At 35.8% G+C, this 19,267-nt stretch overlaps 1 protein-coding gene across 8 annotated transcripts in view; it reads left to right on the top strand.

Annotated features, from left to right (window-relative positions):
- The first annotated feature begins 1,261 nt into the window (after positions 1-1,261).
- Positions 1,262-19,267, top strand: part of LOC113234660 (protein groucho-like) — a 39,215-nt gene continuing 21,209 nt past the window's right edge. For 6 of the 8 annotated variants that reach the window (XM_026470070.1, XM_026470068.1, XM_026470065.1 and 3 more), the window contains exons 1-6: positions 1,262-1,419; positions 1,671-1,768; positions 5,031-5,094; positions 6,519-6,563; positions 10,758-10,895; positions 12,367-12,399. In XM_026470070.1, coding sequence (XP_026325855.1) covers positions 1,378-1,419; positions 1,671-1,768; positions 5,031-5,094; positions 6,519-6,563; positions 10,758-10,895; positions 12,367-12,399 — 420 coding nt within the window. In that variant the 5' untranslated portion in view covers positions 1,262-1,377. The remainder of the gene's footprint in view (positions 1,420-1,670; positions 1,769-5,030; positions 5,095-6,518; positions 6,564-10,757; positions 10,896-12,366; positions 12,400-19,267) is intronic. The other 2 variants (XM_026470072.1, XM_026470067.1) reach the window with 1 other exon arrangement.

Raw genomic sequence — 19,267 nt, 5'->3', positions numbered from 1 at the left:
TCAATAATTTTACGGTAAGAGTTATTATGTTTATTACGAACATTTGTACATCAAAATACTATGAAGCGTTCTTAATTCTATGACCACCGCTGTATATAACAAACAAACAACTGTTAATAAAGTTCATGTTCTGCATCCGGAGTAGAGGATAAAAATTAGTGGTAATACCAGCATGCGATACGTGATATTCCTCCCCATAACACATTTATTTCAGTTGATAAAGCTATGTTGCCATTTTTATTCCGAATACTGAATCGGTAACTAGTAAATAGTAGACAAGTGTCATTCGTTCGTTTGTTCATTAATAGAAAAATAAAATAAATAATGAATAAATAAAAATAAATAATGTTGTCTGTTTTGAAAAACAAGGATAACGACATGAAATTGCGCTATCTTTGTCGTTTAATCATCGTCTCGGTAATTGTAATCTTTTTATATTACATCATTGTAAAACGAAACAAAAAAGACGGGTTTTTGTAGTTACAGTTTTTACGTAAATTATGCAAGTAAATAAATTATAAAAAATGACGGAAAGCTTTCAAAACGCTTTCAAAATTTGCAAAAGCCACACACTAAATCTTTGTGAAAATTGTCGAAGAAAAACCATCTCATTTGACGCGCTTAATTTTCACGTTGATAAAATTATCATTCAAAACTGTCAAATGTTTTAAAATTAGTTGTAACCTTGCCGCTACGTTTGAATATTCTTTCGCGGCCATTGTGGTAAAATTTCAAAGCGGTGGGTTTTGTCACTCGAACTTGACAGCTAAATGTGGATATAGAATAGTTTTATGGCGACGGCATGCTAATGTAAAACCAACCGCGGGTTTTAGTACTTATTCATTTGTACCTATTTTACAAGCAGGTAATACTGGAAAAGTGTTCGATGTTGTAGTAATTATTCATTTTGTTACCCTGTATTCTCCACAGAGAGCGCTGTATACTAACGCATATATTTTAATCACAGTTGTCTCTCTGCTCAATACGAAACGAAACACGAAACGAAAATGATGGATGACATGACAGCTGAACAGAAATTTATTGCGGCGTGGATTTATTGCTAAAATTTTGTGAAATTGTTGTATGCTTGTTTAATGAAACATTTCCTATGTATTATTTATAGTGCGCTTTAAACCGTTATTGGCAGTAGTGCTTGAAAGTTGAATAATTGATGATAATGACCGATATTTCAAAAGTTTTGAGGCAAAGTTTGTGCATATCATTGTTCGTTTGCTCGGGTTCGACGGTGTTTTGTGTGTTATAGCATCGGCAGAGACTAATCAGGGCCATGTTCATGGCGAAGTTCGATTTACACGGGCCCAACAAAGATTATTTTTGATTGTTTGTGTTCATTTGCCTCCAATCGAAGGCGGCACGATGTACCCAACGCCGACGCGGCACCCGGCGGCCGCGGTAAGGGTTTGTGTTATTTTCAACTATTTCGCGCTTGTTCATGTTTTTTTGAAATTATGTACTGTTGACATGATCAACGTAAAGGTTATAATTTGAAGCTTGAAAAGTTTGACTGGATTCTTTTCGTTCTTGAACATTGTTTTCCTTTTCCTTAACCAGTACACTATTATTTTTGAATTTAGAATTATAACTTTTTTAGCTATTTGAATAGTGTTGTTGTTATTCAGCCTTATTGTCTGTGGTTTATTTTATTCCAGGGGCCGCAGCCCTCCCAGGGGCCTATAAAATTCACTATAGCTGATACTCTAGAAAGAATAAAGGAGGAGTTTAATTTCTTACAAGCTCAATATCACACGTAAGTTTATTGAGATTGTTATTGTAGCTTTTTTATTTATTGTTTCTTAATGGTGCTAGTATAACATTTTTAAACCTGTTTTTAAACAAGTTTAAACCTGTGTAAATAAATGTTAAGAATCAGCAGAGACTTAATTTTGTCATAAAGCTGATGAGGGTCTTCTGCAACCTCTTAGCCAAAGCCGGCAAGGAATGGGCACTCAACTCTCATTACTGCTTCAATCAAATGAGATGAAGAATGGAAGAATTGGAAAATCTTTAAATTCTTTGATACTGATGGTGTTGGTTCCAAGTTGTAACTAACAATGATCACAATAGGTCAATTCCTGCTCACATTGATAAAGTACTGTACAGGCCCTGAAGAAGATCCAATAATACCTGCATGTTACTTAGATTGATGCTACACATTACAGATAAGGAACTAAAGATATGGGTCATATATTTCACTATGATGTGTTTGAGACATCTTTGCATTCCCAAAGTTTAGGCTGGAAACCAAGAATGGCTTAGGCGCTAAACCATTGCTGGTCTTCATCATCTGATCTGATCTTGTTTTGTTAATGATGCAGGTTTCAGATCTGAATTGTGCTTGGTGAATCAAATAGATTAATTTCTGTTTGCAATGATGTGAATAAGGAACTCTAATAAAAATAATAGTCATTGCCTAAAATATATAAAAAAAAGAGATAACTGAGAAGAATGAAAGCAGTAAATATGGAGTTCATTATGTGAGAATTACGAATGAAACTCCCCATCGTCATCAAACTTAAATAGACAACATTGAATATAAGTCCAACTTATTCTCACAATGTTTTTTCGTGAGGAATTAAGTATTGCTTATTGTAAAGAATCATTTTCAATACATTTATAATAAAATGAAAACTTGAAATTACACTGTATTATCTCATAACTTCCTTACATAGTCATAAATGCAAATGGCATTAATATAAGTTAAAATAATGCAATATTTTTACTGCACCTGTAAAATCTGTTTTAGTGCCAATATGTGAACAGTGTTTTTATAAAACTATATGTATAACAATTTAACAAGTTTATGTAGCTGTGATACCTCAATATTCTCTCAATTCATACTTACACAGGAAATAACCAAATATAATTTTAATTCACTGTTTTTATTTATACTCTGTAGTGTGATTGTGGTCTTAGTTGAGTTCAATCAATGTTGCGTTCTTCGTGACACGCTAGGGGGTCCAAGCCATAGTGCCAGATTTTAGATGGTCTTAGTTAAGATATAAAAAAAGAATTTTTGGTTCAATTTCGACATGTATGTGTTCATTATATACAAAAACAATAACAAAAAGTTACAAGTAAATAAATATTCTACATAGGTGGGAAATTACCAAATATTGACTATGAACTGGCAATCGGTACTATCTCAATTTTGATAACTTTACAGGATGAAGAAAAAAATTGTTTGCATCATTTGTATAGCGTCTGATTTATTAAATAAAAATACTTAGTTTTTAAATATTTTTATTACACATACAGTATGTATTTTTATTTAATAAACCAGCTGCTATATAAATGGCGCAAACAATTTTTTTCTTCATTGTGTAAAGCTGTCATAATTGAGATAGTACCGGTTGCCAGTTCACAATCGATATCTCATTTGGACTAACTAAACAACTGGTAATGAATTTTGTGGAAATACCCTACTTTGTATATTGTTTGTTTATTTTTTCTTTGTAGTTCTTTTCTCACTTTAGCTCTATGTTAATTTTTAAATGTGGGAGTTTATTAATGGCACCATAAGCGTACTAGATTACTACAGTAAATTTTTGTAGAATATGCATTAAAAAATTACAATAAGATTGAAAATAAGCTCATAGAGTTAGTGAAGCAAGCAAGTAAATATAGTTCAACAAAATTGATATGTAAGTCAGATTATCATCAAGCAGACACTTGTTGAAATATTAATCTGTTTCTCGTTTATTTACAGTAGCTCATTGGTAAAAGTTGTCACTAGTAACATACAGTTATGTTGTTTCTGTGACCTACACTGTTGTACAATTTCCATACAAAGTTTGATGCGTTCAAGGCCTCTTACTTACTTACCTATCCTGTCTGTTTACTTTGTCATTAAAAGTTATTTTTGTTTCTTGCCATGATGTAAAATAATAAATTTGGAGTTTTGAAATGGGAGAATACCTATTTCCCAGACGCAAGTTTGTGTGCTGAAAGCAACACTCCACACAAATCCACTCACTTCAAGTTGTTTGCAAGGTTGGATAGAAATAACCCGGTTACAGATAAAAAATTGAGATTATTTCTGTGGAGGACATTATTATTATTAAGACCTAAGGAGGTTTCATCACTGCAAACAGCAATTTATCTGTGGTTACCACTGATTACAACTCGGAGACAAGACGAAGAGAATTAAAAATGATTATTTATATCTTTTTTATTATTATTCAATGACAGGACGAATAAGTCACGCGTCAGATGATAAGTAACACGTCTACTCATAACAGCTGCAGTGCCACTGCGCCCGTCACTTTGAAACATAAAGTTGACTAGTGCCATGTAATTTCACCAGCGCTCTTTTCCTTCAAAATGGAAACACAGTAATGCTCAAATTTTTGCTTGATAAAATAGGATAATGGCAGACTTCCCTAGACGAACTTTTTCACAAAGACCTAAGAATTTCGATAGCGGAAGGCGTCTTATTCACTTTATGATAGAATCTACAGTAGGGCTATTACTATAGAAGCTAGATAACAAGCTTGTCAATAAAAAAATAGCAAGTCTGTCATATCGAGTTCTTAGGTTTTCGCGATTGTTACACATAGGAAATGAAACTATTTTTCCGGATTTAAATCGCGTATATTTGTTTTTTCAAACAAACCGACGTTTCGGGCCCTTTACAGGTCCCATGGTCACGGTTGACTGAGGTGGTACAGTCTTCAACCAGTTATGTCTAATATTGATGCAAATCACCTTATTTTTTCACTACAGTTACAATAGTTATTAATTAATACCTTATTTTTAATTTTACAAAGAATACATTCCAATTTACGCTACATTAAGTTTTACAAATTATTTTATTGAATGAATTTTTATTAAGTTCAATTTATTATTAATTATTAATATAAATTAGAATAAACTAAAACATATTATTAGTACTGCAGTCTTATGTCTGTTTGGGATTTTTCATTAGAGTTTTTTCATAAGTCTGTCATGTTCATATAGATCATAGCATTATCGGTTCAAAAGCCTCTATTTGACATTGTATGTTGTTTTAGATTAAAATTAGAATGCGAGAAACTGGCATCGGAGAAAACAGAAATGCAAAGGCACTACGTAATGGTGAGTAATGATCTCCACAATTACTATGAACTTTATAGGTCAAGAGTAATACCATAGTTCAATTGCTTTAGATAACATATAGGCCGTCACACAATATAACTTATGAAAAACTAGGTAAATATTGTCTGCTTAAAGATATAACCACATAATTGACATTTTCCACAAAAAATCTCCAAATTATGCACCAGTTGTAAGAAATTCACCATCTTTCTGCAGATAAAACTCGTAGTAAGTTTATAGCTTTTTTGTTATTGAGTTTCACGTGCAGAAAATAGTGATTTTCTTACCAAAGCTATATAAATTAAAGATTTTTTGTGGTAAATATCGCTTATGTGGTTTTAGCTTTAAACAGTCGATATAATGATAGATAAAAAATTTTGAAAATTGAAGACTTGTAGCCCAATGAAGAAGGAATTCTTAATATTTTGTGAATGTTTATAGCAGCGTATGTTTATGCAGCATATGTTTATTGGAAAGCGTGTTAGTACTTTGTTAATTAAGTCTTTTTAAACAATACAAGTAAATAAGACTTTTAAAAAATATATATAATAGACACACGCTTGGCCACAATCTCACCTGATGTTAAGCGACGTTGTGACCGACGATGCCTATTCACTCTAGCCTTGAATAGCCCCAAATTGTACTTTTCGGGAAATACAGATAGAGTAGAGCATTCCTTTGTCGTACGCATCAGAAAGGAGGAAGCAAAGCGCTTTGTGCGAATATATGGAATATCAACGACAGACTATTTCTTCGGACCTAAATTGTTTGTTTTTTCGAACAAACCAACGTTTCGGGATCTTTAGGGTTCCATAGTTACGTTAGTTAATGTTACTGAGCCCGTCTCAAGTCCCATTACACCAGCACCCGTACCTTTCAAAATTGGAACTGAATATAATCCCATTATTCGCAGTAAGATCCATTCAGTAATTTTTTTGAACTTTCAAATCGTGTTTTTTCAATTTCACGCTTTTTGAGTTACGACGGTATTTGGTTTCATGTACGATCTATTGTGAACGTCGTACATTTTTTCACCCCAAAATAAAAGATCAATAATCTTCTTTAATGTAACTCAATTTTTTTTTCTGGAGGTACCATAAATATAAATTACGCACGAATAAAATAAAGCGCTTCTAAAAAATATAAAATTTCTTTGGAGACGTTATACCACGGATTTTTACGTTTAAATTATTTTCGTTTTCATAATTTCGAAATAAATCCATCAAGTGCAGAGCTATTGAAGATTTTACTTTTTTATTTTTTTTGCTGTAAAAATTAATGTTCTGAATATACACATTTATTCGATAAGGCCGTAAAAACGGGCATAGTGAAATTATTTTTACTGTTAACATCCTGTCCAATCTGTGTCCATAAACAAATGACCTATGATTTATAATTTCTAAAGCATACTTTTTATTTTTCAGTACTATGAAATGTCATATGGATTAAATGTAGAAATGCACAAACAGGTAAGAATTAATTGAATATACTGCTTCTCTCCTAGCTGTTGTAACCCTTAGCTTCATATTTTGAGCTGCACGTCGTCGTGTCAAACTCGTTTTATGAGTGGGTTATAATAAGGTAGACATACGATTAGTGGAGAATGCTTTTGAACGCTGAGTACGATCGTACGTCTTACACAGTTACGACAAAAATGTCAGATACGGCAGTCAGTTAAAGCCGGGTGCTCATTACCTGTATCTGTAACGTATCAGATATAGTAACGAGGTTCTTGTGTGTACGCGTGAAACAGTCTTCATTTGCTAGAATGAGTACTTGGTCATAGTCGGCTCTTTGCGAACTGCGCGCGTTCCGCTCGCGGCGAGCTCGCAAACCACGTACACACTATGATTTTTGGTAAGATAATTATGAAACGGTTACAACTCGCTAGTGAGTACCCGGCTTAAGAGAGATACTATAATTGTGACTCCATACAAACGTGGCAGTGCGGCTTGTGTGTGTGCGCGCTCGCAGCGTGCCGTGTACGGACGCACACATTAGCACAATCTTGCGGTGCACTCGAGTTGCGCAGTGCATCATTCATTATTATATAATTGAAGTGTTCGCTCTGTGTTTAAAAATGCCATCAAATCGATACCACACACGTCAGTAAATTCCCTACTTGCCAAATATATTTAAAAATGAAAGCGAAGAAATAATTGCATATTTTTGAGTAAGGGCTGTTATGTCCAGAACTTTGTTATGCTCACAAAAATTTTGTCTCATTTTGAGTTAAGTAGATATCTTTTAATTGTTTTCACAATATTCTAACGACGGTTTTATTGATGTGTAGAGAATCAATTTTAAGTTCAGCAATAGTATAATCTAGAATTTCACATATTTGGAGTTATAACACTATTGTAATAGCAGTGCGGTTTAAGTTAAAAGGTAAAAAAATGCTATTGTGTGGTTTATAATAAGTTACGCGTGAGGTATCGAAATAGTAAACGTGTTTTTGGTTGTTTGAACAAGCGTGCCTGAAATTCAGAATTGTTCAGCCTTTCATTTCATATTTCATAATTATACTCCCATAAGCGAGATACCAACCCGATATGCTGTTATAAAAAATATCAACGTGTAAGTATTGCATTAGCACGAAAATACTGTGATGTACAGCTTAATTTTTTCACGTTATGTGACAACCCTACGCCCCGAGACAGACTTGTACTACTTCTCCTATTATACCATGACCGCACCTCTCATGGGAGAATGGCGTAAGTGGAATTACGTTAAAAACTTTTATTGCTCCATTAGATATAGAAAAATATAACCCACATCTTCTCCAATTCTTGTGACTCTATCGATTAATATTGTAGACATGTTTGACGTACCTACTTATGACATTCTTCCACGAGAGGTGCGATTATAAATTCTGTGTTTAGGGCTACCGAGCACAATTATTGAAGGGATGTTAAACCTATTTCAATAAGCATGGCGTTCCTATGAAAAAAAAAGAAACGTATTCGTCTCTACTTTTTCAGTATAAATTTCATTTTTAAAACGATTTGCCTTTACAATCTTTTGCAGTTAAGTTAATCTTTTGTTTCACCGGAGACAGTGCGAATTATGTTTATTTTTCAAAACACTGTTAAACCTACGCCATAGGTTATCTTTTTACCGTGTCTCTCTATGTTGATTTACTTCCATCCAATTTGCCTCAGCTGTTTAAACAACTTTAAAACACCAAATTAAAATGCTGCATTCGGTTTGCAAACATTTTTTTTAAACTCCATCGATAAATTTAAAAAACAAAATGGCTTCGCGTCTTTGTATTTGATGTAAAAATTTTTTTAAAAATTTGCCTTTTTCTTTTTATGCATGCCGCATCTTTACGCGCAACGTAGGAGTCCTTTTGTGTGATGTGTTCACTGCATTGCATACTGATAAGAATGCATTTAAGATATATGTGCGGTTGGTCAAATCAGCAGTCATACAAACTGTTAAAATTGTTTATTGTAAACTTTACTTCATTAACATGGTGTTCATATCAGCAGTTTAAATCAGTACATAGTACTAAAAAACCGACCTCAAAAACTCGTGGAATTACATCTATTTGCCAAGTTTTATTGAAATCTGTTACCGGAAGTGCGCGAAACCGGATTCATTCCGTAGTTTGCCACTCTTAGAGGTGGAATATTTTCATCAAATTCCAACAAAAAAAAGAATCACCAAATTCGGTTCACAAATGTGGGAGTTATCGCGTAACATACATAAAAAAACCGTTGAATTGAGATCCTCCTTTTTTTAAAGTTGGTTAAAATGTAGCTTGCATAGCTTGATGGCGTCGCTTCGAGCGAGCGTAGACAAAATTAATTCTACATTCAGTGCCTCTTTCTATTTAGGAGTAGAAAAGGTTCAAAGATGGCGTTTTAGTTTAGAGTTGTAAAAAGTTGACACCTTGCAAATTTACTTGTGATTGCGTGGCAACTTATTTGACAGCTCGTTAAAATTAAAACTATCTTTTTCTTACTGTTTGTGAAAGAGAAATGTTTAGTTTAAGTGTGCCCAAACCAACGAAAATGGAGCATAGAATTTACATCTTGAGTAAAGAAGGATGGCGACATTTCGTGTATTTTGTGACCCAGTGTTTTTGACGACATGTATTAAGGAGACCTATCAATACTTGAGATTCAGTCACAAACTATCAAAAAAGCTAATTGAGCACAGTCTGTAAAAGCTGGGGTTATAAAGTTGTTATAGGTTATGTTTATTACATTGTCCTGTATTTCGATGCAGATGCTTGTTCGTAGTAGTAGAAAACAACAAGTTTTCAGTTTGTTACCAAAAATAATAAAGAACTTCCCGAATGTTCCCAAATCTGCTACATTTAATATAACTTATCATGTTCTGCAGCAATGAAAATGAATAAAAATTAAATCTGCCCAAATAATAAATAATAAATAAATAAATAACGCACACACTCAACATAGCCCCGCACTAGGGAAATCCTGTGTCGCGGGTGCCATGGACACACACATAGACAACCACAAATTACACCCAAACTCATTTGAGAAATAAGTGTAGGCCATACAAACATTTCTCCCGGCCCGGGAATCGAACCTGGGACCTCTGCGTGGCAGTCCGGCATGGTAACCGTTCGGCCACGGAGGCAGTTAAGTTAAAAATGGCAGAAATCTGCCACAAATGGTCACACTGTTCTCAATATCAATGTAACATTGACATTGGCAAGAGGTCTCTTGTCAAAACGTTCCTTTGCAACTTTAATTATCTCTCATTTAAATATTGTTTAAATATTTATGTCACATTGTGTTTTATTTTTTGCTTAATGTCATTACTGTTTGATTATTTCATTGGGTATTTTATAGCTTTAATGTTTTATGTGTGTACTATAAAATAACCAATACCTCAGGTAGGCAAACATTCAATCTTGCTTAAAATGAAACGTTCGTACATACAAGAACAGTTAGTTAATCTATGGTCGAATCAATTGCGTTGTGTTTTTGCATCTATTCTAAAATACAATGTTTTACAATTTTTTATATCCCGACTTCTAAAAATATACAAAAATGTATTAACAACTAGGCATAAACTAAAACATTAGCAACGTCCATGAACGGCTCTTCGTCGTTATTGGGGCCGCTTTCGCCATCCTTCTTTATAAGGTGCTATCAAGATTTGACAACTGTCAATTATAATCAAATGTCTATCATGTGTATAAAAGATACTGATGCGGTGATTGGTTTAAATTCTCATGTTAATGTCATTATACAACGTTTTTTCCGACCATCACGTTGGCAGAATCATAATTATGCAGCAGTAACAATTTTAAAAATAAATAGTTAGTTTTCATCACAATTGCACGTAAATAGCGTGATTGCATGCAGGTTTACTTGACTATAATGCCCCAAAGCAAACCCTCGGGCCTGTTTTCTTCCCATTACAGACCATGGCTATTTGGGGCATTATAGTCAAGTTAGCCTGCATGCAATACTACTGTTTACGTGCAAGTGTGATGAAAAACATTGTATGTTTCACGATCACAGGCGGTACTGGAATTACGAATCTCAACTCCGAAAGCCTTCTAATAGAGTCTCGTTCGTAATTCCTTAAGGACTGTAAAGCCCGTAATACACTATTTGCTATTACTTTGCGTTTGTCCGAAGCGACTTCATTATGTACTTAATTATTGTTTTTCTCTTCAGACGGAAATAGCAAAAAGATTAAGCGCGATAATTGGGCAAGTCCTGCCGTTCCTGGCTCAAGAACACCAGCAGCAAGTAGCGTCCGCTGTAGAGAGAGCAAAACAAGTCACTATGTCGGAATTAAATGCAATAATTGGGGTAAGTTTCTACCGAATTCTTAGGTTTGCTAATTCTGACTATTGTTACACATTGGAAATTGAAACTATTGTTTTCCGAGTCTAAACCACGTACATTTGTTTTCTCAAACAATCCCACGTTTCAATGGTTTCAGGCCCTTTACCGATCCCTTGGTCACGGCTGACCCTGACCATGATGTCTGACAAAGGGATCTGCAAAGAGCTCGAAACGTTTGAAAAAACAAATGTAGGCGATTCAAACCCGTGAAACAAAATGATTCATTTTCAATGGGGAGTTTCTTTTGTTTTGTTAATTTAACTTATAAGGCTGGTTTCACAGCTGTGCGTACGGTCCATACGATTGTCCGCATGCGTAGAATCCGCAGTGCTCTGAATCGACGGAAGACTTACCTATTTCTGCCGCCAAGCAGTAATTTGAGCATTACTGCGATCCAGTTCTGAAGGGTGCTGGTGAAATTACACGCACATGGGACTTGTCAACTTGAGTCTCAGAATGACAGGTGTAGTGGCAGTATCCCTAAGATCTTTGCGCTTTAAAGCTCTGAGTGGCACTACAACTGTTATAGACATGCGTGTAGTTTGCCACCAGGCGCACGACTTGTTCGTCACGTCTATTGATATTTACTTTATTGTAGTTCACTCGGAGCGTGTTCCGTACGGAGCAATCCGCGTCACTGTAAAACGGTGTTCTAACGCCACACGGCGTTACTCCGGTGCTCCGCGCGCACGGTCCGCTGGGAAATCCACACTGCTCTGAAACCAGCCAAATTGCTTTGATTTTTACTTATTACGGATTATCACAAACAATAATTGTAAATAACGTAGCTAGGTGGTGCAGGAGACTTGGCTAGCGAGATCTTTTATATCTTTATTTTTTAAGTTGTTGGCTTCTCGCGATAAGCGTTTTAGCCACTAACTTTGAGTTTCTTTTTAAGCAGAAATTTGGAATCTTATAATGCGCAGCACTGTGCACATTTTTTTTATTTATTATTAGTTTCTGATAATGTCAAATTTTGTAAATAGATCCCTCTCATATTATAACAACTAATATTTCTACTCACTAACATTATGTTACAATTATGAGAAACACAAAGATCGAACAGACTGAAAAATTTATTCGTCGACCCGATGGGACTTGAACACGTCCATGCTGCGTTGTACCATTGCTCTAACGTATCTGAGCCCCGGGGTCCAGTTACAATTTTATGTTGTCCACGTTTAGGTCTTTGTGCAGCGTATTAACTTAGTAGCTAGGTCGGTATTCCAACCCAAATTCTCATTATACAAAAATTTCTTCTAAAAATGAAATAATGCCAGTGAGTTAATAATTTTTTTCTCACAGATGTTTTAAAAACCTGACCAAATTGATTTTTTCCCGTATGTACAACGATGATGCCGGCTATCCGCGCTATTTAGCGCTACTTGCATGCTGAACATTGAATTTTGTATGTTCATCAAATGATTTTCCACAGCAGCAACAACAACAAGGTCTCCAACAACTCCTTGTAAGTCCAAATTAATAGATCACCAAGATTTAGTTCTGTGTTGTGATTAACACTGTTCACGTCTTGAGTTGTGGTTATTTTGTTTTTTTTTTGTAGAAAATCATTATCTTGTAGTTCGATTGCTAGAAGCTGCGGGGCGCGGGAGGGAGGGGAACTCTTTTACCAATTAGCACCTCTACGTGTTGGAGCACAGGAATATGCATGAATGAAATTGATTAAGAGCTTCCCTCTCCCCGGTTCTGAAAACTATGTGTTAATCCTCAAATAAAGGTATACAAACTATCACGATTAAAACACAGTTAAGAACTTTGTAAGAACGACGCAAAGATTAATTTCTAATGGGGATGCAGTTACGGAATCACTGTACAGTCAATGCTCTTTTATATTAACTTAATGCACTATTGGACGTTGTTAAGCAAAAATGATCCAATCCACAAAATTATCAAAAAATGAGTTATATGTACCGATCGAGTATATAACCAGAAATTGAGACGAAATGTCATTTAATTCGTTTGAAAACTATTCTGCCATATCATTATTGTGACAACTGTACTCCGATTGGCCAGCCCGATATCGAAACTATTGACGGGTGTCGTCAATTGTTTCACTTCAAATCCACCAGTTAACTTGAGATTTGCTATAATGGACGAAAATTACATATTTAATATTTAATTACCGATGAGATTTGATTCCGTTTGTTACAATTAATACAGAATATATATGGAATATAAGAAGCCGTACACACAGGTCAATGGTTGGCGCTGTACTATTTCAGCTTTCTAATTTGTAATTTCAGTGCAAACGAGAGTTGATATTTATGAGTCATGTATCACTGATGAATTACCAAGAATGTACGGCCCTTATTTCGTCTCTATTTCTGGTTATACACTCGATGTATGTACCAAACGTTTCCTAAAGTCTAATCTCTTAGATCAGCAAAAGAATCCAATATAATTAATAAACATAAATAAACTTCAAACTGCCATATCTCGAAAGTTACTGGATGTGCATTGGATCCTTTTTGCATAAAAACGTCCAATCAAATAATTGGAAGTGCAAGATATACCTTGTGGATTGATACACATTGCCCCCTTTAACACGAATGGACATAATTTAGTTGTAGTATACGGCCAGTTTACGTATATCTGCAGCCAAACAGTAATGTGAGCATTACTGCGTTCCGGTTTTGAAGGGTAACGGTGCTGGTGAAATTGTAGATAAATACACGTGGGACTTGTCAACTTATGTTTCGTGGTGGCATTTAACATAGCCATTTATATTTGCGTATTTGATATATTTGGCAAAAAAACGTGTTGTGGAAAATGTTTTAAAATTCGTACTTGATGATGGACTGCGGTGCACCAAATTTTTTCTTTCGATGAAAAAAAACAATGATACGTTCAACTACGCGATTTGTTCTACATTTTTGTAATATTAATTGACAACGATAACTAATATTGTTTACTAAACTATTTTGTTATAGTTCAACTGTTTTTCTTTCATCTACTATTTGCCTCGCTATAGTGAGGTGAAAAGTTGTGTGTTTAGCTCGGCAGCAAAGTTGTTTTGCTATCGTGCCTTGAAACCCTCGCTACGCCCAGGACTCACGTCAGACAGAACTTTGCAGCCTTACATAACAAATAACTATTCCTTGTTTGCTTATTCGACAAATACAGCAAACACCAAACTTGCGTTACTCGTCGCTTTCTCGCCGCACATGCCAAAGAGGCAAATACACAAATAAACTATCCACACTATGGTAATATTTATTATTTTAACTCCATTATTTGGCTCCATGTGTAGACGATCACACAGTAAAAGTAGCTATGTGAAGTACCGCCATCAGGGTGACCTGTCACCGCAGTGTCTCTTAGATCTTTGCGATTTAGACAAGTACGACTTGTCTGTTCCGCCACTTGGTACCCTAAAAAAAATTACATTCAGCCGTAAAAAAATAATTTATATAGTTTAATGCAAAATTTTAAGATGTAATAATTAATTTTCGTCGACATGTTAAGTTATGTCCATTTACGTTCTAAGGGATATTGATGGCTGTTCTAATGGCAGTCAAGCTAAAATAATTCTTAAGCGTGAAACACAGATTCGGGTGCGTGTCGGGTCGAGACCGCGACGGGTCTAATTCCGTGTATTTATCTATATAAATACCCCCGCACTCTGTGTTTCACGCTTTAAGGTTGACTTTGTATGCGCTGCTAATGCCGCGCGGAAAATGTCGCGAGTGAACCGCTGCAGTGCTGCTAATGGTACTGCGCGCTGGTCTATTTTTCTGCCGCGTTTCGGTACAAAATCAACCTTTAGGGTGAGGCCAGACGACCGTAGTTTTATGAGTTGTGAGTTGCGTAATTTACGCTGCATAATTACAACTGAATTTCGGTGAAACGTGCTGGTGCGGATGGAGGATGGGTTGAGGGAAGTGGTCACTTTGGTATTGGTTGCGCGAAAGTAGAAACGTTTCTTGCTCCATTACACTATATGACACAAACGCCCCCGTACAAACGCATAAAAGCAACTGAATACGTACGTCTGGCGCCCTAACCGAATTTCAGTCGATCGTAAACTATGCGACGCAAAAGACACGACTTACGCTCGTCTGGTCTCACCCTTATTTGGAATAAACAGCCTATTACATCAAATGCATTCATTTCGCTACACATTGGTTTCTTTTTTTTCATTTCGAATATCCTATTCAGTAGTATGATAAAAATTTTTCATTAGACTATTGTGATTAATATTTCGCACAATTAGTGATAGAGTTTTGCACTGTTTTAATTTTAGATTTAATAACCACGATTATATAGAACGATTTTGCTTAAACTACTACTTGCCTTTGTTATTATCATTTATTTAAAGACAGCGGGGTGACTTAAGAAAATCGCATTCATCACCAAATAAAAATTGTATTTTTTTTATGACGCTTTATTCTTTAATCACAATAAGGAAAACCATGACCAAAAAGGTTTGAATTTTCGATAACAATTTAATTACCAACTTACTAAGTCGTTTTTCCGTCATTCTCATTATATTAATACGTGCAAAATCATTCTATGGAGTTTCGTAAAGTATAAAATAAGCTATAACCAACATACTTTAGCAGAAATTGAAAAACTAATTGAATAATAGTGTTTTATTGTTTAACCTCACATTACCTCTCATGCGAGCCTTCTTGATTGCAATGGTGTAACTCTGACAAACAATAAAATAACTTTATGACATCATAAAACATAATTTAGTCGATAAAAATAACTCGTGTTTATTTGTATGTTCACCACCCTTGTTTCCTTTACTGTTAATGTATTATTTTATGTTTGATTCTATCACATACGGTTTATTGATAAGCTTCCATGTTTCACACAAATAAGTACAAAAATACGCCAAGAAACTGCAACAACTCATGTAATATTTAAAACTCATGTAATCGCAGTTTTATTATTTTTCACGTTGTCAAACATTTTGTTGAAATTACAAAATCGTCTCTTACATTGACACGTATTAATAAGTTTTTTTTATAAAAGTGTATATGCGCATTTCACCTTCCATCTCACCTAATGGAAAGTGACGATAAGGTCGGCAGTGGAGCATGCACACCTAAATAATGCCTATTCACTCTCACCTTAAAAAGGTCCAAGTTATAACTTTCAGGGAACAAGTATGCAAGCAGGGAATTCCACTCCATGGCCGTTCGCCATATAAGTGTGGAATCGTAACGTTTCGTGCGAATCTTTGGAATATCCACAATATAGGGGTGGAATCCAAACCTACGCCTGGTCCCCCGATGATAGAAAGGGGAAGGCGGAATTAAATCGTGTAATTCCATCGCATACTCTCGTGATATATCCTGTAAAATACCGATAAGCAGGCCACTTATTACCAGAAATAAATGGAATTTGAATTTGAACTTTTTGGAGGTGTTATAATTATTAATACAAAGATCGAACACTCAGAAAAAACACTCAGAAAAAATTCCTTCGACCCGGTCGGATTCGAACCGACGTCTTCTTGCATACCGTGTCAGACGCTATACCAACTAAGCCACGGAACGAACCAACGGACCTCACGAATTTTTCTTTGTGCTTGCGTCGTGTCTTTGTACTTGGTCTTTCAACGACTTTTTAGTCGTAGCGCCATCTATGAGAAATCTATTACAGATTTATCACCCAGTTAGTACCTTTACAGCTACCAGTCCTGGCGAGAGATGTCGCTATTCACTGTATTAATGAAATTTTTATTGAATTGATATTCAATTATTTTTTGTGAAATTATTCCACTACGCAAGCACATAGAAAAATTCGTGAGGTCCGTTGGTTCGTTCCGTGGCTTAGTTGGTATAGCGTCTGCCACGGTATGCAAGAAGACGTCGGTTCGAATCCGACGGGATCGAAGGATTTTTTTCTGAGTGTTTTTTATGAGTGTTCGATCTTTGTATTAATAATTATAACAAACTAGTGGAGTAATTTCACAAAAAATAATTGAATATCAATTCAATAAAAATTTCATTTATGGAGGTGTTCAAGGTTCTGCAGCTTCGCCTCTACTAATTCCGAGTCACCTATAAGCCTCTTGGCACGCTTGTCAATTGAATCGAAGGTGGCCAGTTGGTATGTAGCAGTGAATTTATAATTTATAATATTAACTTTTATAATATTAAGTGCCGTGATGAACAAGTCCTGCGCCTGATGGTAAGCGACACGCCTATTCATGACAGTTGCAGTGCCACTCAGAGCTTTCAATCACAAATATGAGGATTACTGCCACTGCGTCCGTCACCCCGAGACATAAATTGATAAGACTCACGTGCCTGTAATTTCCCCAGCACCCTCACCCTATAAAACATTACTGCTTGGCGACAGTACTTTCCTGAATGAATTCTTTCACTAGGAGCTCTACTGCTACTCATTGCTCATTGGCACCAAACCCAGCCAGAGAAAACCTGACCCGGAAAAGCCGAATATACCAGGGGGCACAGTTTAAGGGAGTGACATGCCCAGGATTGTGGAGGGGAATACCAACCAGCCGCAACCGGTTGTCAGATTCCTACCGTGCCAGAAAATAGGTAGTAGGGGTAGTTAGTTACTTGGGTAGGTTGTTATATGTATACTGTTGTTAGGATTGAGCATTGATGGAGTTGGGCTTCGTGGTGCGGTTCATCTTGGGTGAGGTTGTGTTCTCGTCCATAGAACTCGAATTAGCGGCAGTAGGCTTTGTGAAAGAGTTTTCCAGGGTAGTACTGCCTCCTTACCTATTCTGCCGGCAAGCAGTAATGTCAGCATTACTGTGATCCGGTTTTGAAGGGTAAGGGTGCTGGTGAAATTACAGGCACATGGGACCATTAAATCAGACCATTACTGAGGTACCCTCTTTCCAACAGAAAAAGAATCATCAATATCGGTTCACAAATTTCCGGAGTTATCGCGAAACTTATGTACAGTCAAGAGCACATCAAGCTTGACACTTTGATCTTTGGACCATTTTTATCGTAAGCGGCATAGAGTTGGATTTAAGTCTTAAGTGTAAAGCTTGACGTGCTCTTCACCCTGTACATACAAAAATAATATAGTCGAATTGAGAACCTCAACCTCATTGAGAACCTTTGTAGCAATAGAGTTCCTTGTGAAAGAGGTCGTCCAGGGAAGTACTGCCACCTTACCTGTTTCTGCCGCCAAGCAGTAATGTCAGCATCACTGTGTTCCGGTTTTGAAGGGTAAAGGTGCTGGTGTAATTACAACATGGGACTTGTCAACTTATGGCTCAGGGTGACGGGCGCAGTGGTAGTGCCTCTCAGATCTTTGCGATTTAAAGTTTTGAGTGACACTGTAACTGTTATGGACAGTCGTGTAGCTTACTATCAGGCCGTCGAGTATATAACTAGAAATAGAGACGAAATAAGGGTCATATATTCCTGGTAACTCATCAGTGATATATCACTTATAAATATCAACTCTCGTTTGCACTGAAGTTACAAACCAGAAAGCTGAAATAGTACATTGCCAACAACTGACCTGTGTGTACGTCTCCGTATATTCCATATGTATTCTGTATTCATTGTAATAAAGATAATATCTCTAACAATGGCGTGCTGTTGCATTCGGTAGTGTGGGGAAAAACAGCAAAAACATCTAATTACAAAACAAACGGAATCAAATCTCATCGGTAATTAAATATGTAATTTTGCAATTTTTGTCCATTATAGCAACGCTCAAGTTAACTAGTCGATTTGAAGTGAAACAGTTGACGACACCCGTCAATAGTTTCGAATTCGGGCTGGGCAATCCAAGCGCAGTTGTCACAGTAATGACATGGAAGAATAGTTTTTTCAAATTAAATAACATTTCGTCTCTATTTTTGGTTATATACTCGATGCATCAGATGTGCGACTTGTTCGTCCCGTCACTTGATGTTATTAAAAAAAGAACCTTAAGCTTTGCTCAGTTCTAACTAGAGTTATATTCATCGCCTCGCTCTCGTAGCTGTGTATTAAAACGTCGCATCTTAAACTTGTGTCAAATTCTATTATATCCACAGACCACATAAATACTGGTTATATCCATATATAAATAATTTAAACATACCAAGATTAGTCGAGTGTGTTTGCTTTTGAAAGCTAAGTAAGATTGTATAGAGTTATTACGGAACTAGCATCCACTACCCAAACGCTGTATTTGTAAAATTTCGATTATAATTCACAATAAGCCTTGTATTATTTCTCAAGCATGATAAATTTACGCAAATGAGCGTGCTGTTACAATCTTACGTTTTGTGCCGATCAATAATTCTTTATAATTTACCAACCATCTGTGTATAAAATAGGCACGGCGAATCGATACTTCGCAAATTATAGGCGATATCTGTA

The sequence above is a fragment of the Hyposmocoma kahamanoa genome, unplaced genomic scaffold, assembly GCF_003589595.1.
Source record: "Hyposmocoma kahamanoa isolate Upper Pololo Valley unplaced genomic scaffold, ASM358959v1 86, whole genome shotgun sequence".
NCBI lineage: Eukaryota > Metazoa > Arthropoda > Insecta > Lepidoptera > Cosmopterigidae > Hyposmocoma > Hyposmocoma kahamanoa.
This window is presented reverse-complemented; position numbering and strand designations above follow the sequence as displayed.